General features: G+C 42.4%; 1 protein-coding gene across 1 annotated transcript in view; it reads left to right on the top strand.

Annotated features, from left to right (window-relative positions):
• Positions 1-27077, top strand: part of CNTNAP4 (contactin associated protein family member 4) — a 456846-nt gene that overhangs the window by 274364 nt on the left and 155405 nt on the right. Inside the window, exons 5-10 of the mRNA XM_060235480.1 lie at positions 1080-1283; positions 1396-1580; positions 9295-9438; positions 13193-13454; positions 16839-16988; positions 25572-25743. Coding sequence (XP_060091463.1) covers positions 1080-1283; positions 1396-1580; positions 9295-9438; positions 13193-13454; positions 16839-16988; positions 25572-25743 — 1117 coding nt within the window. The remainder of the gene's footprint in view (positions 1-1079; positions 1284-1395; positions 1581-9294; positions 9439-13192; positions 13455-16838; positions 16989-25571; positions 25744-27077) is intronic.

Raw genomic sequence — 27077 nt, 5'->3', positions numbered from 1 at the left:
AGATAGGAAACTCAGTTAAAATGACTTCATATATTATTGCCTTTTTGTTACATCTTCATTTATTTCATAAATGTATCTTTCAAGAACTATTACCTCCTTTGTCTTCTTTACTTATGAGGTGTGAATACTCTATGAGCTTTACTCTACCATTACCAGTTCCTTTATATATTTCTAAGTCAGGACGTAATGGATTGTGGCAGATGCTATTTTATATTATTGATATCAAAAATCTTTTCTCTTTGTGAAATAAATACATACAACCTTGAAAAGGTAATGCATTATAAGACTGAAAATATATTTCTGTTGGTGAAATGCTGACACCTATTGAAGTTATGAAATTCTTATATATGCACTTTGGCCCAGTTGTGGTAGGGGAGTCACTCTGTTCCCCTAATTATTCCTCAGCAGCCCCCCAGATGGATAAAGGGATGCAAGCCCATCTTTCTCTCTCTCTCTCTGTTGCTCTTGTATGAGTAGAAGGCACTTATCTGTATACAATAGGGCTCTAAAGTTATTGCAGATTTCCCCCCATGGGAAGCAGCAGATGAGGGGGGTGGGGCTGTGCTCTGTCCCATGCTGATTCCAAGGGTCTCCTGGACATCAGGAACAGTTTTAGAGTGCCATGGTGAGAATCTGTAAAAGTCAAGGGAAGGTAAGAAAGATTATTAGTTTAAAAGGATCCCCACTTCTGCTTCTTTAGATGCAATTTATTGCTACTAGAAGTATAAAAAAATAATCATACCAAATTAAAATAAATTACCTTTTAAAATGCAAATTAGCAAGATCCAAGAGGATGTAACTGAACTTGAAATGACTTTCCTCCTCTACCACCACCATCTTTACTACCACTGGTAACTAGCTTTGTTCTGAAATGTCTCCTGTCTTAAAGCATTGGATATTGCTTTTTTATCAATGTAGAAATCTAGAAACAGCCATGACAGACACATTAGGAAAGCAACTTTGATTCTGTTTATAGAGTGGAACGAGGAAATGTATTAAACTTGTGTATTGATTATAGGGGGAAAATGCAATATTTTTTATTTTTGTTGTAAGATATCCTGTATTTATGTTGCTTCTAGGGTCTGAGGTGGCAAATTTTGATGGGAACAGTTTGCTGATTTACAGATTTAACCCCAAATCCACAACAGCACTGAAAGATGTAATTTCTCTGAAATTTAAAACTATCCAGAGAGATGGGGTCCTGCTCCACAGAGAAGGACAGAATGGAGACCATATCACCTTGGCTTTAGCTACTGGAAGGCTTTCTTTACTCATCAACATAGGTATCATTAGAAGGTTTATCTCACTCATAATCTACTTTTAACAATGAATAAACTAACCATATAAGTTCCAGTGTTACAACACACCTAACAGTTTGTTTTTCTCCTCTTGAAGGTGATGCTAAAATGTATTCTGCTGATGCTCAGATTAATATCACTCTCGGTAGCCTTTTCGATGATCAGCATTGGCATTCAGTCCTCATTGAACATTTCAATAATCAAGTGAATTTTACAGTTGATAAGCACACTCGCCATTTTCATGCAAAGGGAGAATTCAGTTATTTGGACCTTGATAATGAGGTGTGAGAATTATCTTTCATTTATTAGACTTCGTTGTGAAAATGCAATTTGCAATTATATAATTGAAAGGGGACATGAGCTGTTTGATGGAGTACTTTAAAATCCAGATGTATTGGAGTTTCCACTCTGTAGTTAATAATAATAATAATAATAATAATAATAATATTGCTGTTGCATGTATTACAAGTGGAAGGTCCTGACATTTCTATAATATTTACTAGCCAGATATTTATTCTGTTACTGTAATATTTGTATTGTATAGTCTATGGGGGGGAGCTCCTGGTGGTCCTGAGTGTAATATAGCAGCACCACATAGGACTGTGGGTTGGGAAGAAGAAAAGATACAGCAGCAGCATGAATGACAAATTTGCATTTTGAAGATCAGTCCTGTACCTTTGAATTACCTGACAATGGGATGAAAGGCATCTGTGGCTTCACAGACTCCTTCCATTTCTCTGTTATCCATATATATCACCAACCTACAGGAAGGCAGGAATAATGTGAGTGACAAGTTTGGGAACAGGAATGGCAGAAAAAGTATCATCAGCTGTAGCACTGGACAATTTAATGCTGCACTGTTGGCCCTTGAACTGCAACCTGACAGCCACAGGCTGAGGTGAGATTCTGGTGCTACTGCCATTAGAAAAGGCTGGCTTCCCCTTGCACTGGTGTGAACAACTTTATATTGGATTTACTGATCTTTTGTAAGTGCAGCAAGTCACAGAATCATGCCCAATTCAACATTATAAAGTTTTGGTTAGCTATAGTTCTTCCACCTAAAGCCATTTGCCCTTTCATTTAAATGGCAGAGCAGCTTTTGCTTGTACAAAGAGATGTGCCATGGAAGCTTACTCTCTACAGCAGGTTGTCCCTGCAAGTTGCTTAACTCACCCTCCAAATGAATAATGTGAGAATGTCTGGTCACCTTTTGAGTGGTTGAGCAGAAAGTTTTGCACCTCATTCAGTTTGGCTGGGAAGGGGATCTTTGCCCCCCCCCAGGACAAAATAATGAGACAGACACCAAGTGATTGGAATAAAATTGGGCCACTTTATTAATTAACCTCACAAACAGCAAGGGTACCCCACCAGCGGCCTGGCCAGGGCTAGGGGTCACCACGACCGTTCCCCTGCCATAATGGGCGAGAGACCCAGCCCCCCAGCCAGAGCTGAGCGCTTCAGCTCCCTCCAGACAGGCCCAGCAGGGAGGCCCACACCAGAGGGCCCAAACACAGATGCACGTCTCGCCAGAAAGCACCCTCTAGCTGAGTCTCCTGGCAGTCTGCAATCTCCACCCGGGTCTTCAAACCCCAGGGTTGATCATGCCAGACCCCAAATTCCCCCAAAGGGGGATGCTTCACAGTCCTCCCCTGGCCACATAGTGCCCTAAACCCCAAAAACCTGCCACTACTAAGGCCAAGTCTCTACTTTGGGCTTAGCGCCCACCGGGAGGCCCAAAGCCACCCGCAACCCTTGCTGCAAATCTCTCAGGAAAAGCAAATTACCCTTTTCCAAGAGATGGACCCCATCCCCTCTGTAGAGGTCAAGACATCTCACCAGACTATCCGGATGGGGCAGATAGTGGCCCAACCCTTTCTCGAGCAGCTTTTTAAGCTCCTTATTAGCCTTGTACCTGGCCCTTTCTACCGCTGCGGGGTCCAAAGCAGAACACCATACCAGGCGGGGCAGCATGGCTGACTATATTATGATGGTCCCCGGCCATCGCTCCCGAATGTGCAGAAAATCATCACGGGCCTGCCAAACTAAGGCCTTGCCCTTCAGTAACCCCAGATCATTACCTCCCAGGTGAACTATTAAGACCTGAGGAGGAGGACCCACTCTATCATGAAACAGTAAAGGCAGCAGGCCCGACCACTGAAGGCCATGGCGCCCCTGCCACTCAATAACAGCGTGCTGGCTGAGTCCCAGCTGAGAGCCCACCGCAGTTCTCCGTGCTTGCAGAGTGGCCCAAAACACATGGCTATGGCCGCAGATGAGAACTTGGCTCTGGCTCCTCTGGCCAGGAACAACAGCATCTAAAAAGAAAAAACAGTTAAACACCAACCGAACAGAACATTCCCTGAAACCCAACTCATTCATGGCCGAAGTAAAGGCCGCACATAGGCCTTATAGGCCGATGAACGCCAACGCTCCAACCTCTGAATAGAGGTGGAAGGATACCCCATTGCAGCGGCAGTTGAGGCTGCCCCGATTCTAAAGGAGCGGGTCCCAAACCGCACCCCTGACAGCCCCAACTCACCCAAAGCCTGAGACATCACAGCCCCAAACTGGTGCTTCGTCAAAGGGGCACCCTCAGAATGAATAAACAAAAACCCATCCTGACTACCCCAAAGCTGACACGGGACACAAATAAAGCTCAGAGCAACTGCCCAGCTCCAACACTGTACCCCGTCGCAACTGTTCCATCTTAGAACGACGGACAGTAATAAATGCCTTACCCCCAGCCATCCGCAAATCCCTCAACTGCAGCGCCCTACCAGAAACATTGTTCCTGGATTGGGCCACCAACTCGCTCACCCTAAGCTCCCAAAAGAAAGCCACCAAGCATGCCTCGAATAATGAGGAACACACCCCATCCCACACCCTCTTCAAGCCACGCAGAATCAACGGCAACACCGGATTCCGCGTATCAAACCTAGGCCCAGCCTCCCTGGACCAACCCTCCAGCATCTTTTGAATACAAAAATCTGCTGTATCCTCCCTATAACCTAGCACCTTGCTGGCAAAAGACAGCGTCGACAGACGCTCCCTAATAGAACGCACCGCTAACTGCTTACCTCGCAGCGACACACAGTAATGGAGCAAATGCTCCACCGGGAAAGGCCAAACCCTACGATACCCTACCTCTGCCCAAAAGTCCTCAAACTGCCACACAGCCCATTCATAAGACTTCCGAGTACTAGGTGCAATGGCTAGACCTATCACTCTGCATGCCTCAGCTCTCCAATCAGCCATAGCTCCTGGGGCATTGCAACCGGCTCTCTGTCAGCCTCCAGGGCCAGCTGATGAAACCTCTCCATCTGTTTACGAGATAGAGCATCAGCCACCCCATTACTCACACCCGGAACATGCCTAGCTAAAAACAAAATGTTAAGCCGCAAACAGCGCAGAGTGAAGGCCCTCACCAACCGAATAACCCGCCTGGATTTGGATGTAAGGGAATTAATGACGTGGACAACCGCCATATTATCACACCAAAAATGCACCGTGTGATTGGCCATACCCTTCCCCCACAGCCAAACCGCGACTAAAATGGGAAAGAAGAAACATAAGAACTCGGTTCACACCCATCAGCGCCCAGGAGTCAGGCCAACTATCCGCTCACCAATGTCCACGAAAGTAGACCCCAAAACCTAACGATCCCGCAGCATCAGACATGACCTGGAGCTTAGCTTCAAGCCTCAAATCGTCCCTCCAAAAAGAGACTCCATTAAAGGACTCCAAAAATTCCTGCTGAACCTCCAAATCATCCCTCATGCTGCGTGTGACCCTAGTTCTATGCTGAGGCAAGCGTAATCCCGCCATAAGCTCCAACACTGTACCCCGTCGCAACTGATCTATCTTAGAACGACGGACAGTAAGAAAAGCCCTACCAGGAGCAACCACCTTGCAAGCAAAGTTGAGGTGCCCAACCAGCTGCTGCAACTCCAACAACGTAACTTTCCTCTTAAGAAGAAAGGTAGAAATCCTAGCCCTTAGCTCAACTATTTTCTGAAGGGGCACCCTTGACAACTGTGCAACAGTTTCGATCTCAATCCCCAAAAAGGGTTGGTCCCTCAGTCTTCTCAGGCGCTAGCGGAACCCCCCAGCTCCTCAGCCAGCTCAACAAAGCCAGACAGCAGCTGAGCACAATGCCCTGATCCTAAAGGACCCACAAAGTGGTAGTTGTCCAGATAATGATCCTAAAGGACCCACAAAGTGGTAGTTGTCCAGATAATGAACGACGTCCTGCAAACCCACTTTCGCCTGCACAGCCCGTTCTAAAAATGTGCTGAAACATTCAAAAGCTGAACATGATACAGAGCAGCCCATTGGCAATGCTCTGTCCATGTAAAATTGCCCTTCAAAACGAAACCCCAAGAGCTCAAAATCAGCAGGGTGAACAGGCAAAAGGCGAAAGGCTGACTTAATGTCTGCCAGCCACCGTTCAAAAGGCCCCACCCTTATCGAGCTGGGGCCCTTTTTTAGCTGAAAAGGCTCCTCCACCTCCCCCAGGCTTTTTTGGGTTCTTACGTCCCCTGGCTCTGGGGCAGCTGTCAAAGGAATGTGAGCCCCCGCACAAGGGGCATTCGTGCCTAAAGTGGCATGCTTTCCTGTTGCAAAACCCAAGGGAACCGAACTCCCAGCAGAGCAAGTGGGGTTGAACTGCCTGCCCCACAGCGCCGCGGGGAGAGCCTGACGAAGCCGACACAGCGGAGGAGGACCTATTTACCAAATGACCGCTTTTGGAGTGGTCACCCAGATTAGGCCTGGCAGGGGACATAACCTGCAGCCAAAGCTGCTGGTGGATCCTGTCCCACGGAAGAGACGGATAAAGGGCAGCCCTCATCCGAAACTCTTCGTCATACTGTAGCCACGCCGGGCCACTAAAGGCCGTATAGCCCTTATATATAATATCCAAATACTGAAAAAGGGCTGCAGCCCTCCAAGGCTGGGCCCGGGCGATCACCCCTGCATATATACAGAACCCTGGAAGCCAATTGGCCCAGGTTCTGTCCACCTTATGCTTCTTCAATTTTTCCTTCTCTTTTTTGTCTAAATCCTCCTTATCTTTTTTTTCCAATTCCCTAAAGAGCAAGGAAAATATATCCACATACTCCCCTTTTAATATTTTCTCATGTGTTGCGGGGAGCAGGTGGTCACTCAATGGTAGATCAACATCTCCAAAGGTCAAAGAAGCAAAAGGCACCATCCCATACAGGGAAGGTGCCCCAATGAAGGGGCTAGCCATACCCAATTGACCAGCACCCGCACAAGCCTCGCAAGGCCCCCCTTGCCCACTAAACCCAGGCCAGGTAACAGGGGACCCAAACCCAGAGGCAGAAGGCATGCCTGAACTAGACGAGGGGCACCCTTGTCCAGCCAATAAGGTGGGGCCACAAGGACCCCATGGCCAAGCCTGACCACTACCAACCTGTAAATTTCCGGCCAACTTACCAGCCCATCCAAAAGGAACAACCACCGTCCCCAGACCAAATGCTCCAGCAGCCACTGCAGCATCCGCCCCAATGGACCCAGCATCCATAGATGCAGCAGCAGACCTGCCCTCAAGGTGATAAAGCCTAGTTAAAATGTTGGCTTGGCGACCCCTTCTGGATGTCCCAGGACCGTCTAGCCCCCCAAGACAAGGCAGACCTGACGCTTGCTCAAGCGCCCTCAGTCTGCTCATAATGTTAGCCTCCACCACCCTGTCACCCTCCTCATCAGACAAAGATGCAGGAGGTGGAGGTCTCTTACGCGGTGCCCTAGGTGTCTTGGGTGCCGGCTTCTTGCCCTTAGACTTCCCAGACCCCTTACCACCAGCCATGATGACAACACAAAACTCTTAAAGAACTCTACACCAACCCTTCTGATGTATGAGCCCCAAAATGGCCGATGCCTTGTTACCGGGCAAATTGGAGCCTAAAATGGCCGACAGCCCTGTTATCAGGCAAAACTGAAACCTAAAATGGCCACCGCCACCCCCACTGTTGAATAAGCCCAAGATGGCTGACAGACCTGTTGCCGGGGAAAATGCTGCCTAAAATGGCTGCTGCTGCCCCCTCAATTGAATGGACCCAAGATGGCCGCCCTCCCTATTACCGGGCAGAAAATATACACAATGTCCGCCCACCAGGCTCTAACCGTACAACCAGGCCACACCCTGAAGGGTCTGCCTCAAAGGCCACAAACCAGCCCCCCAACCAGACAAAAGAATGGAAGGCTGAGTCAACCTCAAGCCAGCTACCTAAAAAACCCAGCTTCCACCGGGAATCGAACACAGGTTGTGAGCAGAGCTTAGGACTGCTGTACTGCAGCCCAAACACTCTGCACCACAGGGCGACTTCAAATGGAATAGAAGGCATGCTTCAGGCACCCAGAGAAACACCCCCAAATGCCCTCCAAGCAGATCCCACTCCTGGGACTCCAACACCGCACACACTATCAGCCCGCCATCCACCAGGACAGCCCCCCAACGCTCCAGAAGCCTGGGCCTGACCACCCCCCTCCAAAAACCAGAAGGACTCAGCCAAGACGCCAGCAGAGCAGATCAGCGACGACGAAAATCCTCCCGACGCAAGCCTGTCCCGCCGAGAAAACAGCCAGCCGACCGCGGAGCCTTCAAAAAGCATCCCAGCCGACCATGGAGCCTTCAAAAAAACGTCCCAGCCAAAGTCGCGCCTGATGCAGACTGAGAGGAGCGCAGGTCTGGCTGTCAATCAGCCAGACCTCGCCCTCCAGCCTGTGCGCCTAAATGGGCGCCCTCTGTCTCTCCCCGTCCGGGGAGGCAAACTCGTGCCTCTGCAGCCCAACCGCTGCGCTGAGGGCTGCAGGCACATGATTCCTCACCTGATCCATAGTGCCTTGGAGAAGAGTAGTATTCTATTACTGTGTGTGTGTAAAGGGCCATCAAGTCATAGTTCCATAGGGTCTTCAGGGCAAGTGATTAAGCTGAAGTGGTTTGCCATTGTCTTTCTCTGCAGTCTTTGGTGGGCTCCCATCCAAGTAGCTTCCAAAGTCTGACAAAATCAGGCTGCACTATACCATTCCACATACCATTTCTCTAATTAGACCTAATCTTTTTGACTGGTTAGGCTACAATTAGATTTGACAGCAATGGTTTGAGTTGCTACAGTACAAATAGGGATACTTGGCAAGCACCCTGAGCCATCTAAGCATAGGGGACTGTCCCAAAGCTAACTTGTCCATGGCTCAAGGAGCCTCATGGGCTAGGGAGGGAACACCCTTGGTGATTGAGCAACATCAACCAACCCCTTAGTAGTAAAAAGGGACTGTGGAGCAATAATGCTTAACAGTTCTTGGCACTGTTTTGCATGCAGCAATAATGCTGGCTGAGTTTGGAGACAGGGTGAGTTTGCCCCCAAACACTAGTAGCTGTGGTAGACTGCCTATTAGTGCAGCTCACACTAATCTCAGTGATGTAAATCAGCTGTTAATAAATTTTTAAACGGTTTAACTTAAACCCATCAAGTGGTGTTTAATGTCCTTATTTAGGGTTCTTGTACAAGAACAACCAATATTTGCTACAATGCATTGCATTTCATTTATCAATTGCAATGGTCACAAGGACCTATTAATTATGATGTCTTAATGTAATGCAAACATTTTATATCACATGTTGAAGCAGAAAAATGAGAAAAAAACCTGAATAATATTTTATATAAATTCTAATGTGCTAAATTAAGGTACATTTCCTTTCTTAAAATGGCTGAATAAAACAACAGGGATTTTTGAGATTTAAGGCACATATATTTAATAGATTGTTTCTTGCCTTCTTACTGAATTTGTTCTCCTATGGTCTGTATATTTCAAATTAATGCACTGACTATTTTTAAAAGATAGAAAATAGATTGATTCCAAATTGTCCAATATGTGGTTGCTGCTGTACCCTTGTTAACATTTTTATCACCAACATTACAACCAGATTGTCTGAAAATTACTTTAAACTATTATTGATTTTTCTTCTCGTTCTAAGCTCAGTTTTGGAGGGATTCCAATGCCTGGAAAACCAGGGATATTACCATGGAAAACATTTCAGGGATGCTTTGAAAATCTTTATTACAATGGTGTGAATGTTATTGATTTGGCAAAAAGACATAAACTTCAAATCACAATAATGGTAAGAGAAATATAAAAGAGGGCACTTTAAGTTGTTACCTAATTTATAAGGACATTCCAATCACAGCATAAGATTGCAATCCACAAAGCAGTTAGCCAACTGGATTTAAGGCAACTGTGTCACATTAATTTCATTGGGATGAAACTGGTTTAAAATTAAGTACTCCTGTTTAATTGGTTTATGAATAAAGCCGTAAGTAATGCAGCAGAATGCAGTATTACTGAATCTTTGTGTAATGTAATGCAAAGTGTTATGCATGAAGGATCTGCAGAAAAGACTGGAGGTGAAGACTCCAAATGATCAGAGCTTGTTTCAGTCTTTTCCCACCATGTGCTACACAAAGGCTGATAAAAGACGGCCGCTTTTGGGGTGGCTGACAGCCACACCGAATACAGACGACCAGAAATTGAGTGCCTTGGAGCTTCTGGATGGCATTTGAGGAAAGGGGCGGGCTGTGGGCACCCGGGGAGTGTGTGGAACACTCAGGAGTCTCACTCATGGCTCCCCGGGCGCTCTTCAGGTGCTCTCTATCCTTCCAGACCGCCGGGAGCTGCCTTGGAGCTGCCCCAGCAAAAAGGGACCACTTTTGCAGTGGTCCCTTTTTGAGCTGAGTGGATCGGCCCAGAGGACGAGGTAAGTATGGGACGGGGCGGCCAACAGATGTTGACATGTGGACATATATTTTGGGTTGATCTCAGAGACGTCTCTGAGTCGACCCAAAGTGCCAGTCTGTAATCAGCCATTATGACATAAAGAAGGAAGATGCCTCCCAAACACTGTCCCATAATAACCAAGATATAATTCAAAAATACAGTTTGTATCATGCCACTTCGACCTGTAATAAAGGATTGAATGCTTCTTGATATAGAAAATGTTTTGCATATAAGTTCTCTCATGAGCTTTAATGTTGCACTGATGTACTAACTTTGCATATATAGAGAAAATTTTAAGTTGGAGATTCTGATGGATCAGCAGTTTGGAAGGGATGTAGGGTTGTCAGGGCAGCCTGGGAAGTGGTGGGTGAAGGGCAGTTACATAGTGTGGGGGTGGCAATTCCTAGAGCTACTACTGTCACTTCACAGTGTTTCCTGGAAGTGGTGTCTTTATGTAGGAGACTCCAGTGAGTTTAATTGCTATCTTTTAAATTTATTTCAGTTTTTAATTTTCTTTACAAGCAGCTCTGGGGGACAGGAATTTAAGGGCAGAAAATCTGATGGGGACGGGGTTTAACATTTTACAGTTTCTACATCTAGCCATAGTAAGCTTGGAGTGCCACAAGTTTTGTGGTGCCCTGATCTGAGTCACCCTTTAGTTACATGTAGGGTTGCCAACTCCAATTCCAGAAATATCTGGGGACTTTGGGGATGGAGCCAGGAGACTTTGGGGGTGGAGCCAGGAGACATTGGGGGCAGAGCCAGGAGCAAGGGTGTGACAAGCGTAATTGAAATCCAAGGGAGTTGTGGTCATCACATTGAAAGGGACCACACACCTTTTTAGATGCCTTCCTTCCATAGGAAATAATGAAGGATAGGGGCACCTTCTTTGGAAGCTCATAGAATTGGACCCCCTGGTCCAATCGTTTTGAAACTTGGGGGGTATTTTGAGAAGAGGCACTAGATGCTATACTGGAAATTTGGTGCCTCTACCTCAAAACACAGCCCCCTTAGAGCCCCTGATATCCATGGATCAATTCCCCATTATTCCCTAAAACTGCTGGAGATCTAGAGCTGTGGGGGCTGTGGGGGGTGGGGCTTCCCCCGCTGGCTAGCTGGCTGGGGGGGGGCGGGGGGAAACTTGTAAAACCAGGAGATCCCCCGCTGGGACATGGTGATTGGGAAGCCTAGTTACATGTTATGTGTATAAATAGATTATGTCTACAAGTAGCTTACAGTGCTATCCTAAGATATAAGGAATTCCATGGATATTTTTCTGTCTTTTATTATGAATATAATTGCTTCTATAATTTATATAAGGACCCATATATAGGTTTTGTAGGAATTTGGAAATGCAGGGCTTTTTTTTTTAGCAAGAATTTCTTTGCATATTAGGCCACACATCCCTGATGTAGTTTACAGGGCTCTTAGTACAAGGCCTATGGTAAGGTCCAGGAGAATTGGCTACATCAGGGGTGTGTGACCTAATATGCAAAGGAGTTCCTCCTACAAAAAAAAAGCCCTGGGGAAATGGATACAAATCTTGGCATCATGCTTCCCAACTGTCACATGAACAATTCAGTTTACATAATATCAGGGCTTTTTTTGTAGCAGGAACCTCTTTGCATATTAGGCCACACTCCCCTGATTTAGCCAATCCTCTAAGAGTTTACAGGGCTCTTAGTACAGGGCCTACTGTAAGCTCTTGGAGGATTGGCTACACCAGGGGGGTGTAGCCTAATATGCAAAGGAGTTCCTGCTACAAAGAAAGCTATGAATAATATGCTTATAAGAGCATGCCTTTCCCCCCTGAATCATATTATTCCTGAGATGTACATGGGCCATCCTACCTTCATATAGAATCTAGACTTGGGGCTACACGTAAACTATACCTACATTTTTTTTCATTAGCTATAGCAAATATCTTTATTATTTGTATTATTTTTTTTAAAGTTGTGAATTTAAATAATGTACAGTGGTATAAGCAAATTAGAATCAGAATTACTTCTTCAATATTTATTAGAACTCTTTAAAATGGCCATATTACTTTCATTATTAAATATTCAGAAAATGTATTTGGAATGTAAAATGGTCAAGTTTTGTTTCACTATGAAATCTGTTGTTAAACAGGTAGCTTCCAGGCAGCTATCCAAAAGATGTGAACAGGGGAATGCACAGATGGTGCAATGTTCAGGTTTTAAAAAGGCAAATTAGCCTTCTTGCCTTTTCACTGTGGGTCAGTTCAGTTTAATGCTAATCTTAATGTAGTTTTATTTATAAAGAATTATTTTTAAAATTTCTGGTAATAAAACACATACACAAATGTTGTATGTTATTCTTCCAAGGCCATGGCCAAGTGTTCATTCTTTTTCTGAATTGTTTTAGGAAACCTTTTGGGTTTGATTCTAACCATTGAATTGAATCCAAATATATTTTTCCATTCACAGAAGGATTCTTTCTTGTCTCAAAAGTTGCCCTTCTTCACATAGAATGAATTGTATGCTCACAGTTAAACTTGCATTTATTCCAGTCAGTTAAAAAAAATCTTCATTTTTGTTGTCCCAAGGCACTTGTCTGGGGTCCTTTAGTAGTGTCATCAAGCCTTATGTTTATCCTGATTTTATTTGGAAAATAATAATATAATAATAACATTTTATTTATATCCCACCCTCCCCGCCGAAGCAGGCGCAGGGCAGCTAACAACATCTTAATCCATATAAAAAATTATACAATGGATTTTAAAAACACACTCACCTAAAAACATTCCAATTTTAAAATTAACATTTCTGGTGCTATTCTGTTAGATGTAAAATTATGGCAGAGTCACTTGGGCGAATCCAGCAGTCATTCGGTTAGGTAAAGGCCATCCTAAAAAGGCCATCATTAACTGTTATGGCTGTGACAGAACAGATCATCTGACTGATATTTCTTGAAAAGTCTGATAATCTGTGCTTGTCTGTATCATGGATTGAAATAGGCAAGCCAAGCCAATATTCTATTTAATTCTTGCCCAGTTACTTATGCAGGCAAGCTGACATGTATGGATAAAATTCTTTTACTCTGCTTTTATCTAATGTTTCCCTCATTTCCTTTGTTTCTAGGGCAATATATCCTTCTCTTGTGCAGAGCCCCCAATTGTTCCTGTCACCTTTTTGAACTCCAATAGTTATCTTGCATTGCCTGGCACTTCAGGACAAGATGAAATTTCAGTTGTTTTTCATTTTCGGACTTGGAACAATGAAGGGCTCTTGCTTTCAAGCAAACTCTTCCAATCTGCAGGTGGCCTTTTCTTGTATCTTAGTGATGGAAAGGTTAAACTCAGCATCTATAAACCAGGAAAGACACAGAGTGACATCACTGCAGGTAACAGAAAGCAAATAATTTCTATATGAAAATAATTGTGTGGAATCACTTCTATGTGTGTTTGAAATGCAGGATTATGAAAGCAATGTGGAGAGCTCTTTGTCTTGGTGTCTTTCATTCTTTTTCAGATATGGCCTCTTTCAAATTGCAGCATAACATTGTCTGAATGTATTGTATTTCCTCTCATGTTCTTTACATAACACAGGCAAACCTCCTGATTAGCTAATTATTTTGAAATCCAGCCAGGATGGAGGTTCTGAAATTTGATACACATTGTCATAGTTCAAGGTTCAATGTGCTGCTTATCATGTTTAAGACCAACACGGTTTTTTCAAGCTTCTCAGTTCTGGTTGGCCACAGAAGTTACAGGGAATACCGAAGACAGTATCTGTAAATATGGCAGTAGTCATACACAAGGCAAACTCTGAAGGGCAGAAGTCAGTAATGTCTTCTTATTCAGAACACCTGTAAGTCACAGAAAACATGCTTACAATCCTGTTTTTTCATTTCTGCATACATAAAATTCCTTACAAGTCTCAGTAATGAACAGTAACAACAGCAGGGTTTTTTTTTGTAGAAAAAGTCCAACAGGAGCTCATTTGCATATTAGGCCACATCTCTGACACCAAGCCAGCCGGAACTGTGCTCCTGCACATTCCTGCTCAAAAAAAGCCCTGAACAACAGTATAAAAATTGAAATAATTGAATGGTTGCTAACAGCAATCTGATGTTAGGTTGAGGATTTACATAAATGTTTTCAGCCTGGAATGGAAGCTTTGACATTGATTTTAGTAGCAAAAGGATCAACTGCGCTGCATGCTAACAAACTTAAATAAATAATGCAACGAGTATACCAATTTATGACTAAGAGGTTTCCCAGGGCTCAGTATCTGAAAATGTTAATTCCATGGTTAGAATGTCACTGATGTGCAATTTTCTGTGATGTATCTGACATCCTCCAGAGCAGTTTAAATCACAGCGCAATTACACACACGTTAATGACACAACCTTAGTTTAGTGTCTCTTTAACAGGTTTGCCAATATGATGTCATTTCTAACTGGCTTACTGATGTACTTTCATGACACACTACTTAAGCTTCAAACACAAATCTAAAGTTCTGAAATATTCTCCAAAAAAAACCAACTTCAGAACAAAACAAAAAAATCAAAGTGGTATGTTAAAGCAGAATTTAATTGTTTGCATATGAGGAAAATGAACATCAGGTGTGGTTGCAAATCTAAGTGTATCTTTTGTTCAGCATTAAATCTTCCAACATGGTTCCTGCTTTGCTTTCTGCAACAGCAAGCTATCTAGCCAAACCATACAAGTGAACTTTTCTTCACATATGTTTGAAGTGTTTGTTGTTGCAATATTCATTGGAGCAAATCAAATCTGCATTTGGAGATTGGATAATTAAATTATGGATAGTTGGACAGGTTTGTTCCCCTACAGGCAAAGACTTATGACCCAGCGTTCACACATACAATATATGATAATTAAATCAGAGCGTATTAGTTTTAGCGGAGTTCTGAGAGTTTATTATAAGAGATTTATAAAGTTTTCTTTGTCCACATGCAAAAGCAGAAAGTACTATGTACATTCAACCTTTATTAATGTACAATAAATCAAGATCTATTCTGTGAGGGGTTGTATATTCCTCTTATGTATCTTCTTTTGTAAGCTGGTCATCAGCTACCTAGACAATAGTTATGAAAAGGCTGAACCACCTTGTTGCTATCCAGGTTCTTCATTAAGCTTTAAAACTTAACAATTGGAAGTTGTGACTGTCTCCAATAGAAAGAAATACGATGTCACATTTCAATACCTACAATTTACTCTAGTATGCTGCTGAAGAAAATTCAAGACTTGATGGCATAGGTTCGTACTGAAGTACTGACAGCTAAATGGCAGAACAAACAGGCATCAAATAGAGACAAGTAATTTGAACCTAGCAAAAGCAACTCAAGTGTATTTATTAATCTGCCAAATGGCACTATCATTGGAAATGGCAAACCTGATTATTTATTTACTTCATTTATGCCCTAGCTTTCTCCCCAATGCGGACCCAAACCATACTAAAATCAATGTCAAAGCTTCCAAAGTCACTTATAGGCCTTGTTCACACAGCGTGTTGAGTCCGTGTTATACTGACCCAGTTCTGTTCTGAATATCTTTGTTCCGGATATTATCGATTAGACTGCCATACTGCAATTTGAATCACTCTGTGGTGAAACCATCTTCTGCCATCCACACGACGGCACCATGCAGGGTTTTTTTTATTTTCCCCATTATTATGTGCTTAAGTACATCATGCACATATGCGCACGTGTGCATGCACATAGGTCAGAAAACATTATGTGGGTATGCAGTTATGCACATATCACTAAGTAGTAAAAAAAAAAATGGTGACCGCAAATCAGATGCCTGAGGCTCTTTGACTCTGGGACAGCCTTCAGACATCCAGAAGTTGGTTAATATCTCAGCAGAACTATCCAGATGGAGAAAACTACAAGGTGATACCGGACAACTCAAAAAACACTGCAAAGGAGCAGATAACAAATAATCCGGTTTGGATAAGGATTAGAGGGGGGCGACAATGATTGACTCCCGGGAGGCAGATGTTGCTGTCTGATCTGCCACTTTTAATCCAGTAGGAAACAACAACTGATTAAACTGTGTGTCTGAACAGGCCCATGTACTCATTCCTTTGCTTTCTTCTCTTTTTCCAACCCACTAACCCTCCTCTTAACTGCTCTCCACCTTCATATACATTTATTATTTATTTAATACATTTGTACCCCTCCTTTCTCCATAAGAGTGACAGAAAGTACATGACATCATTCTCTTTTCCATTTTGTACTCACAATAATGTAATGAGGTAGGTTAGGCTGAGTCTGCGTAATTGGTCCAAGGTCACCAGTAAGCTTTCTTGGCAGAGTGGTAAATTGAAGCTGAATCTCCCAGATACTAGTTTCAAACTCTAACCACTAAACCATACTGGCATTTGGGCAAGGTTAGTCCCTCATTTTTTAAAACAAAAATCAGATTTTTCTGCAAAAATTTAAAGAAATTCTCAAAAACCTGGGTCTCAATTCACAGCTCCAAGTTCTGCATTGGAATATCCACAGATTTGGCCATGTTGAGAATTACATATATTGATAATGTTTCTTATGCAAGGAAACATTACATTTGCAGCTCCACCTCTCCGGCATCTCCTGTTATAAAATAGTGAAGAAAATATCCCTCCAAATGTGGCATTTGACAACAGCTGGAAAGGCATTTCTAGCAATTCCTCTAATTTTTTCAATACTGAAAGGCTTCAGAATATCATGCTGATATTTTAATCAATTCTGTTTGCTTGAAATGTTTTCTTTTGCTTCCAGGTGCTGGATTACATGATGGACAGTGGCATTCTGTTTTTCTGACAGCTAAAAGAAACCGTGTAAGCTTAATAATAGACAATGATGCAGCCTCTTCCTCTCATGCTTCAGTACCTTTGCAGATATTTTCTGGGGACACTTACTACTTCGGAGGTTAGTGGCATTTTGTTTTTTGCTGCTTGGCATATGAGACTGATTCCTCACTAGCAGATGTTCTGCCTCTGGGCTTCTGCTTTCTTAGTGCATTTTGACCTATGGCTCCCTCCAGTTTTCCCCATGCCTTCCTGATCTCTAAAAAAACAAGATAAAGAAATCACGGGGAAAATTGAAGGGAACTGTGGGTCAAAATGCACCCATGCAGGAACTAGTGGGGAATCAATCACTTGAGCTGTAGAAAGCAGAAGCCCAGGGGTGGAGCAACTGCTAGTGAGGAATTGGTCTGAATTTCAAAACAGTATTAAAGTTGCTTAGTGACTGAAGATTTAATTGAATTTCAGTGACATTCAGTTCCTCTTCATTTTAAAAGCAAGCTGTTAGTATATTCTGAAATTCAAAGATTAACATGAAACCATGAAATGGTAATTTTGTTGTTGTCTTTAACAGGATGTTAACAGCAACCTCAGACTTTTAAAGAGGATTCAGCTTTATTTAATTTAATAAAAACAGGTGCTACATTAAGCATAGTTGCAATAGTGTGCCAAGGCTAATTCAGACTTTTAAAAGAGGATTCAACTTTATTTAATTTAAAGAAAACAAGTGCTACATTAAGCATAGTTGCAATAGTATGCCAAGGCTAATTCAGCCACCATTGTTTAAATTAGGCCTGACTGAATTTAATAAAAAGATTATATTAAGAACAATACCAAAATACCTACAAATTTTAGTGTTATTTTCTATTTTAACAAGGTATTGCAACTTTTTACATGGCTCTGTGAGGCAGAATGTCCATTTACAGTGCATGAAAATATCATTAATTTCAAACATGACTTACTTGAGTTTTCTCCATAATTTTTTAGAAGTTAAAAAATGAGTGTATCTTTTTTAAATGAGAAGATTCATATACTGTCTCTGTATTTAGTGTGTACCAACCAATACTCCCTCCAAGCTGTGGAATCTTGTGAGCAAAAATTCTACTTTGTGAGCTACTGGCATTAAAGTTGTGAGCTACTGCATAAATTAGTTTGCTCTGGGGCCATTTTCCTGAGTTAAAACAAAAATGTGTGAGCTGGAGGCTAAAAAACTGTGAACTAGCTCACACTAACTCAGCTTAGAGGGAACACTGGTACTAACCCCTTACAAGAAAAATGTATGATCCACTGTAGACATTTCAAACCAGCAATGAAAAAAAAACCATTGTATTTCATTTGTGTTTCATCTGTTTTAGCTTGATAAGAAGATTCAAAGTTACTTTAAGGCTATTTAACATTCAGCTAATATTTATTTATTTGTTTGTTTGTTTGTTTGCATTTCTATCCTTCCCTTCCTGAAAATGGGCTCAGGGCAGGTCGCAACAATAAAACAATTACATAATTTTAAAATAACTAGATAAAAACAAGTAGAAAATTTCCAAATTAACAAATTCAGATGACAGCCAAGTAAAAAACCTAAACTCTGACTGACACAAAACAGATGACCAGGCCTCATTTTGGGCAGGAGGTCACAGGAGCAGAACCCCAGAACCTGTCAATTTTATTGTGCCCTTTCTTTCTTACCCCCCCTCCCAATACTTGCTTCTGGGCTCCATTGTTAAAACCTTCTGTGAGAATTTTGCTGAACTGTAAGATTTGACAAACTTTCTAATATTTTTCTCCACAAAAAATGGGAAAATAACCAAAACATATAAAGCAGACAGTGTTAGCCAAATTGCCCTCAAATGAGGTTTAGGGGAATTAGTTTGGTGGGCACAGATGGCCAACTGAAGCAGGACCAAAAACCTGTGTATACAGAAGGCAGTCCTCCCAGAATTTCCCATTGCTGGTAAACTAAAAGGAGATTACTGGTAAACTAAAAGTATATTTTATTAAGAAAATTCATTCATGCATACAAGATAAAACAGTACATTCATCAATCATACAGATCCTAAGAAAAATAGGGATGAAATTGACAGGGGTAACACAGGGATAAAACATAGATAGGGTGATACTTTGCCTTCTCGTAATCTTCTGACAAAATGTCCAATAGTGACGATAAAAGGGGAAGGGGAGCAAGACACAGCCAGCGTACATCACTATATGGACCCTAAACTGATCAGGTTTTGGGGGTGAATCTAAACAGCAAGGTAGAGGTACTGTCAGATGCACAGCTGGAGAACCATGTGTCAGACCTTTTAAGGATGGTCCTGTACCCTCAGGGAGAGGTGAGGTCAGATGAGCAGTGACACAGGGATCAGGTGGGCTATGACACTAGGTCAGGTGGGCTATGACCTCAGAGGAGGGGAGGCTCCATAATGACATTTGGAAAGGATTAAGGGTGTAGATGGTCTTAACACATCTAAATAATGCTATCTAAGGGGATCCTTTAGGGCCGAATTGTTATCTAAAGTGACACCCAGAACTACACAATGGTGACATGTTCTGTGTTGCTTACTGCTCCGGAGGATCCATTCAGCTGGTCTGGCACAGTCTTTGTCTTAAGTCTGGCTCTCAATGGCTGACCAGATTCATCCCCAGATAACATTGATAATACATTCAGTGCATCTTAGTCACACCCAGTGTACGTGGTACTCTCACTTTGCTTCCATGGCAGGAACACAGGGAAAAGCCCAAAGACAGTGCCTGAGAATGATGATTTCCATCGGGGCACACTCCATTGAAGTGGGGCCTTTGGACAGCTCATGGTTGCAGTGGAGTCTGCGGTTCCATCTTGCTGGATAAGCAGTGTGTATGTGCTGGCAGCTGAGAGTCCTTGCTTTTGGGATGTGCTTAGTTATTGTGTGTTTCTGGAGTGGCACAGCCTTGGTTCAGGAGGTTGGGACCATAGCAGGCCTGACACAGAATGACTTCAAGGTAAAGACATGAAGTCCTTTTGGCAATGCACAGAGTTTGGCACTCAGATGACACTTAACACTGTCCACAAGCACTGGGTTAGGGGGTCTTGGTCTCACAACAGATGGAAATCTTCATCAGACCACTGTAGCCACATAGAAGAAAGTAATTTAGAAAGTATGATGGAAGTAAGATTTCATTATGACAATTATAATTCAAGAAGCATTTTAAGGTAGATGCTGAGCTGATATAGTACACCTTCCAGCAATGTCAGTGGTGTGTGGCATATGCAAATGAGTTGTGCCAATGAGCTTTGGCACCTCTTTTTCTACAAAATGACCCCTGCAGATGGCAGCAGTCAAGACCAGTTCCTGATCTAAGTAGAATTCACAAAGGGGCCTGCATGTAGCAGTGAGGCCATGTTGGTGTTCAGTGATATCCGCCACCTCAACTAAAGGCCTGGTGGAACAGGTCCGTCTGGGTATGATCACTTTCATTTCTGGAGTAACTAAGCTGTGTTATACTGTGTTTGTTGCAGCTTGTTGTTTGAAGAAACGGAGCTATAGGTTAGTAGCAGAACATATGCTTCCATGTATGTCATTAATGATTAAATCCCTTCAGTTATATGTGCCCAGTTTCCTTGTCTCACTCAAAGTCACATGAGAACTTGCACTAAACTCTAATCTTGTGGAATATTGGGTAAAATGTCACAGAAGCTTTTTAGCATAGATTAGGAAATAGAATTTTTGGTCACCAATTTAATGCCAGGAACACTGAAAACCAAATAGCTTATCCTGTACTTTAACCTCTATTGTTCAGACTACCAATTTGATGATGATGACATTAGATTTATATCCTGTCCTCCACTCCAAATCTCAAGAGTCCCAGAGCAGCTCACAATTTCCTTTATCTTCCTCCCTCACAACAGACACCTTGTGAGGTAGGTGGGGCTGAGAGAGCTCTTGCAGCAGCTGCCCTTTCAAAGACAACTCCTGCGATAGCTATGGCTGACCCAAGGCCATTCCAGCAGCTGAAAGTGGAGGAGTGGGGAATCAAACCCGGTTCTCCCAGATAAGAGTTCACGCACTTAACCACTACACCAAACTGGCTCTCAATTATAATTTGAATTAGGGATGCTGTGAGTTCTGCCACAAACACATCCAACAGTTGGACTTACTATATTCAAAGGTGTTGATCAGTTGTGAATCTATCATTCAATTTGTTTGGTTACCAAACAACCATAAACTCCTGCTGAACATGTTTGCATGGTTTTTGCCGCAGAATTGATCAATGACTGTTAGTACCGAGGCGGGGATGTGTGTGTGGATTAGGAAGTCACTGTAGGAATGGGTTTCTAATCTACACATCCTCCTTTGCTGTGCTAGGGGAAGAATAAAACATTGAAAAGTTCGAGATCAGAGAGTTTGGCTATTTCAGCCTTCCACAAACAGGAGACTCACTGTATAATAGCCATCTTATTGTGATCCAATTGAAATTTGGCTTTTATCTGGTTTTTTTGCTGTTGTTATTGTTGCTGCTTGTTTAATGTGTTGTTTATTTTAATGTTTTTAATCATGTTACATGTTTCACTGACTTTTGTAACCCACCCTGAGCACACTTGCAGGGGAGGGCAAGATATGAATCAGAGACAGAGTAAGACAGAGAGAGAAAGAGAGAGAGCAGTTAGGGAAATGAAGACCCCTCCTGGAAATCAACTACATATTAAATTTCTTCACTTAGTTACACTTACTTTTCCATGTTCCCACAGTGACACAGAAGCCCTGGTGAAGTGCTTCTTTTTAAAAGAGGGAGGGACCAAACTGTCCTGCTTCCCCCTCCCCCCAGCAGTTTTCTCAAGTTAAACTCAAGCAGAGAGCCAGTTTGGTGTAGTGGTTAAGTGTGCGGACTCTTATCTGGGAGAACTGGGTTTGATTCCCCACTCCTCCACTTGCACCTGCTGAAATGGCCTTGGGTCAGCCATAGCTCTGGCAGAGGTTGTCCTTGAAAGGGCAGCTGCTGTGAGAGCCCTCTCAGCCCCACCCACCTCACAGGGTGTCTGTTGTGGGGGAGGAAGATAAAGGAGATTGTGAGCCGCTCTGAGACTCTTCGGAGTGGAGGGCGGGATATAAATCCAATATCATCTTCTTCTTCTTCTTCTTCTTCTTCTTCTTCTTCTTCTTCTTCTTCTTCTTCTTCTTCTTCTTCTTCTTCTATTCCACCAAATTTGCTGCTCCAAAAGGCACAGACAATCCACATGGAACAGCAAAATTGATTAAATAACTCCCCCAGTTCAGTCTTTACAAGAGAAAACTGGGGGGGGGGGGCTATTATACAGGAGCCCTTTCTCCACCTGTAGCACCATCCCAATCCTGCCAGTGTGTTTTGGGTAACCCAATGTAAAAATCATAAGAATCCATGTTTTTATGATTCTGCCATGATATGAACTATACTATGGCAGTTTTTCAGTATTTCTGTGTAAAAATCCTAGGAATTTATGAGGACCCAATTCCTCCTAGAGAGTGGATTTCTAATCTACCCCCTTTTGTATGGTGAAGGCTAAAACACAAGCCTCTTATCTCTAATTTTGCTATGCTTCAGTCTTCTCAAAACAAAGCAACTTGAAGGAGGTGGATTATAAACCTACTTGTAGCTAAACAGAAAGTTAGTTTCCAGCCCACACCCAAAATGGTTAACAAACAACCATAAACAACCATATTTAGGGAAATCTGAAACACAGCAAAGTTAGCAATCTGAAGGCTCTGTCAGGCAAGTGTTCACACACATGTGCAAAAAGCTAATGTACTATGGATAGAGAGGAATATAATGAAGAAACATGTGGAAGATTAACAGATTTATGAACTATTGAATTGATCCTTGAAAAATCAGGTCCCTGTTCATGACCAATGGCAGATATTTTGGGAGGGGGTGGGGAAGACTAAGCCATTGAATCTTGTTGCCATTTTTCTGATCTGAAACAGGCCCAAGAAGCTGCTGATTAATTGGGGGGAAATCACAAGAAACAGGACAAAAATAGCCTCCCTAGGGCCATTTTTCATACAAGGCATTTCTCACCTTCAGGCTTAAGAAAACACTGGAAGCTGTAAACTCAGAACTCACAGCATGCTGTCTGGCTCAGCCCAAAGTATAGCAGCTTTACAATGTGATAGAAAATGTAATCTGGTTTATTATTTTACCAGAAATCGTTCCAAGTTTGGTCTTGTAAAATACAAGGTTTTATGTAGTTTGATTTCTTTACTTGTAAACTGGAAGACAGAATACTAAAAGTATGGGATTTGCAGTTTAATGTAGGGCAGAAATAGACATTATTTGTAGGGAATTCTTACACTTTTTTAAGCCAGTGTCCTTGAGAAGATTCTGTTAGATTAGTTGCTGTGTTTTTGGAATGTATAAAAGGAAGGAGGTGAATGAAAAATGAAAAAGCAAATGCACCATTTCTAAATTTTATAGAAGCACATATTTAACTTTGCTATTAGAATTTAGTAGACACCAGAAATATGTTGTTGCTGTTATTACAATTAGTTCTGTTAATAATAATGTGAATTATTTATTCTTTATCTGAATATTAAGACTGGATGTTTTAAAAAGGCAGAGGTATATGGAAGAATCTAAGACAGTGTAGGATCCATAGTTACAAACCAACCAATATGAGCCAGGAGGCAATACATTTTGATTAAAATCAAAGTAGGTTTTTAATATTGATGTGATATTGTCCTGTGAGAAAAATACCAGTAGGAAAAATGGAGTATGGATTATTATGTTTCATAACCTATTATTATGTATAGTTCAAGCTGACTGAAATAATATTAATTATATAAAAATAATTACTGATTTTAGGGACAAAGGTTGTTAGAAATAAATTGCTGGATTGGATCCAGCAAACTGTCAGTTGAAGGCAGTGTCAGTCACAAAATATTCCTATGCCCCTCCCCCCTTTACACCCTGGGAAAGTTTATTTGCAGAGCTGCAGTCCCAGGAGAATTAATAAGGATGACAGTCAGGAGGCTACAGGAGTGAAGAGGGAGGGGATAATATTCCCTTTCTGATTCTTTTATCAGTGAAACTCCATGGGAGAGAGGGGAATAAAATTATTTTTCCCCTTCCCCACTTATGCCTCTTGACCTGCATCACTATTACTTTCTTTCAAAAAACAGTTCATTGTATTTTTCTACCAAAGCATATACCATATGTATCACAATCATAGTGTTTATACAGAGCAAACAATGCAACCAAAAGTGCAAAACAAAGAGTCTAATAAGCCATAAAGCAATTAATGAAATATGCCTGTAAGTAAACTGAATAAAAAGCTAGTGTAAAGCTATTATTCCACACAGGTCCCATTAACACAAAAATAAAAAGAGTCAGAAACTGCTTGAGGATGGAACATGGGAAAGATATGTTCCTTGCACCCACAAACTGCTGGATCTAACCAGCTGTGTTCCGTTTCTATTCCATTTCCTTTATTAGCTTCTATGACCAAAGGTCTTAAACTCAACCAGAATGTATCAATTATCAAACATACATAGATATAGAACATCAGTCACAAAATTCACAGAATTCAAAGGTTACAGTCTAAATAATCAAATCTTAAAAAGTAAATAAAATATTAGAACAGGAGTTTCTAATAAAACCCATCGTTCTGTTAAGTAAATCTAAAATTGTCTTGTTAGCTGAATATATGCCAGACTCTGTTACAATTGGATTTTTGTCATTTTACAGATAAAATTATCATTAAAATATTTGTAACAAAGTAGATGGTTCCAGAGTTAATATCAACAAATAGGGGACCACCCAAAGTTCAATTGGTATTTGGTGTTTGGTAAAAATGGGAGTTATCCAAATTGATCTAGGAACCAACCACTGATGACAAAATAATAGAAGATGGACAAGTGTTTCTACAGCTCCAGACTCAGAATCACATAAGTGATCCGAGTATGGGACTTTAGAGAAATGACCTGTCAGCTCAGCAGTGGGAAAAGAATTAAGCCTAGCAAGAGTGAAAGCACGACTATGACTAGGTGTTTTCAGGGATCTAGTATATGAAGGAAGATATTCAGGAGGAGGAATACCTATGGCAAGAGCGGAACATATGTGTCTTGCCTGAGCTAATGTACTAGCCCATTCAAGACTGATCACCTTCATTCTAGTCTGCTTCAGAGCTTCCTGGTAAGTTAAATTATTCCAGGCTGTTGGAGGAAAGTCTAATACCAGCTGTATTCTTTCTTTTCCTTTCCCTCCTTCTGATAAAAAGCCATGTGGGCTGAAACAGGGCAACCAAACTGAAATTATCAAAAAGTTGCAAAAAACCTTCACCAGTTGTGTTGTTCTGATGCCTCATTATCATTGGCAGAAAGGCTTGGGCATACCCTTCCCCCAGCACACTTGTGTTCTGGGTTATGATATGTAGCACTTGTGCACATGTTTTATACTGCTGGTTTACGATTGTAAGAAACAACTACTACTGCACAAATTTGTCAACACTTCTGCAGACAGCAAGAGAATTCACAATAGCTCATTGCCTATTATCCCATTATTTCCATTACATTAATGTCCTTGCAATCTCCTAGATAAGATCTGTTGATGCTACTCTAATAGCAGTTTCCGATAAGAACAATGAATGTTGCATAGCCATGTAATAGCCCTGATCTTGCCAAAATAGGAATTACACTTCTTTGATTGATCTTTTTTTTAAAGAAAAAAGTATTCATTTTTTTTTTAATTATTATATTTTTAGGATGCCCTGCTAATGACAGTAGCGTGAAATGTAAAAATCCGTCTAGTAGTTTCCTTGGATGTATGAAACTAATTTCTGTGGATAACAAAGCAGTAGATTTAATTTCAATTCAACAAAACTCAATAGGAAATTTCAGTGACCTACAGATAGATTTGTGTGGCATTACAGACAGGTAAGTATTTTTTTATATATACTCCCGCCCCAAACACAATGTTGCAGTTCTAATGCTGCTTTTGCTGATTCTGAGTGATAATATCTTTTTCCAGAGAGCTTTCAGTAGTGTTTATGTTCTAGACCTAAGTGTTTTGGGGACATTTGTTTGGGTTATATGAACTACTGGCTATGCTTTTAATTTCTCTGTTTGTAAATTTAATGTGTTTAAATGTGCCATATCTCAGATCTGTTTTCCTTCTGTTGCTAAACAATATGTTATAATACAGTTAAATGCACCATTGTGTTGCATTAATAACTGTGGCATGGATTCAGCTATTCATAAACAGAAGGTACACCAATGTTTCCCATGTTCTTTCCATCATTGCATCAGCTTCCATCCCATAGAAGAATCAGGTCCTTACCTTCTGTGGCTATTCCTCTATGCTGGTCTCACAACCTTATGAATAATCTTTGCCCACCAAGGTCGGAATAACGAGTCGGACACAATGTATTGGATTAAAATTGGGCCACTTTATTAACTTACAACATGAACAGCAAGGGAACCCCACCAGCGGCCTGGCCAGGGCTAGGGGTCACCGCGACCGCTCCCCTGCCATTAACGGGCGAGGACCCAGCCCCCCTTCCGGAGCTGAGCTGGTCAGCTCCCTCCAGGCAGGCCCAGCAGGGAGGCCCGCACCAGAGGGCCCAAACCCAGACGCACGTCTCGGTGGAAAGGCACCCTCTAGCCGAGCCTCCTGGACAGTCTGCATTCTCCAACCCGGGTCTCCAAACCCCAAGGCCGATCATGCCAGACCCCAAAATTTCCCCCAAAGTGGGGGACGCTTCACAGTCCTCCCCTAGCCGCATAGTGTCCTAAACCCCTAAAACCTGCCACTAAAGTGACCACCTATTTAACGGCACCTTCCCAAGCCAATTCCACAATCCACTGCACTGCTATGCAGGGTAGGCGAAAAACACACCCCAACACCAGCCAATCAGCTGGGGAGTAAAAAATTCCTACCCGGCTCCCCAAATGAGGCAACCAGCAATGCCCACATAGCATACAGGGCGGGTGGGAGGGCCGATCACCGAGGGACTGCAGACGGGACTGAAGGAGGGACGGGGAGCTAGCCGTTGACGCGGCTAAACCCCGCCCCCAGCAAAGCGCGCCTAAACGCGGCGCAGTCCCACTCTCCCGCCCTGGAGGGCAAACAGGTCCGAGCAGCCTAGCAGCTACGCTGCAGGCTGCAAGACCACGATTGCCCACCAAGGTCGGAATAACGAGTCGGACACAATGTATTGGATTAAAATTGGGCCACTTTATTAACTTACAACATGAACAGCAAGGGAACC

This window comes from Heteronotia binoei, chromosome 4 (assembly GCF_032191835.1).
Source record: "Heteronotia binoei isolate CCM8104 ecotype False Entrance Well chromosome 4, APGP_CSIRO_Hbin_v1, whole genome shotgun sequence".
NCBI classification, from domain to species: Eukaryota; Metazoa; Chordata; class Lepidosauria; order Squamata; family Gekkonidae; genus Heteronotia; species Heteronotia binoei.
This window is presented reverse-complemented; position numbering and strand designations above follow the sequence as displayed.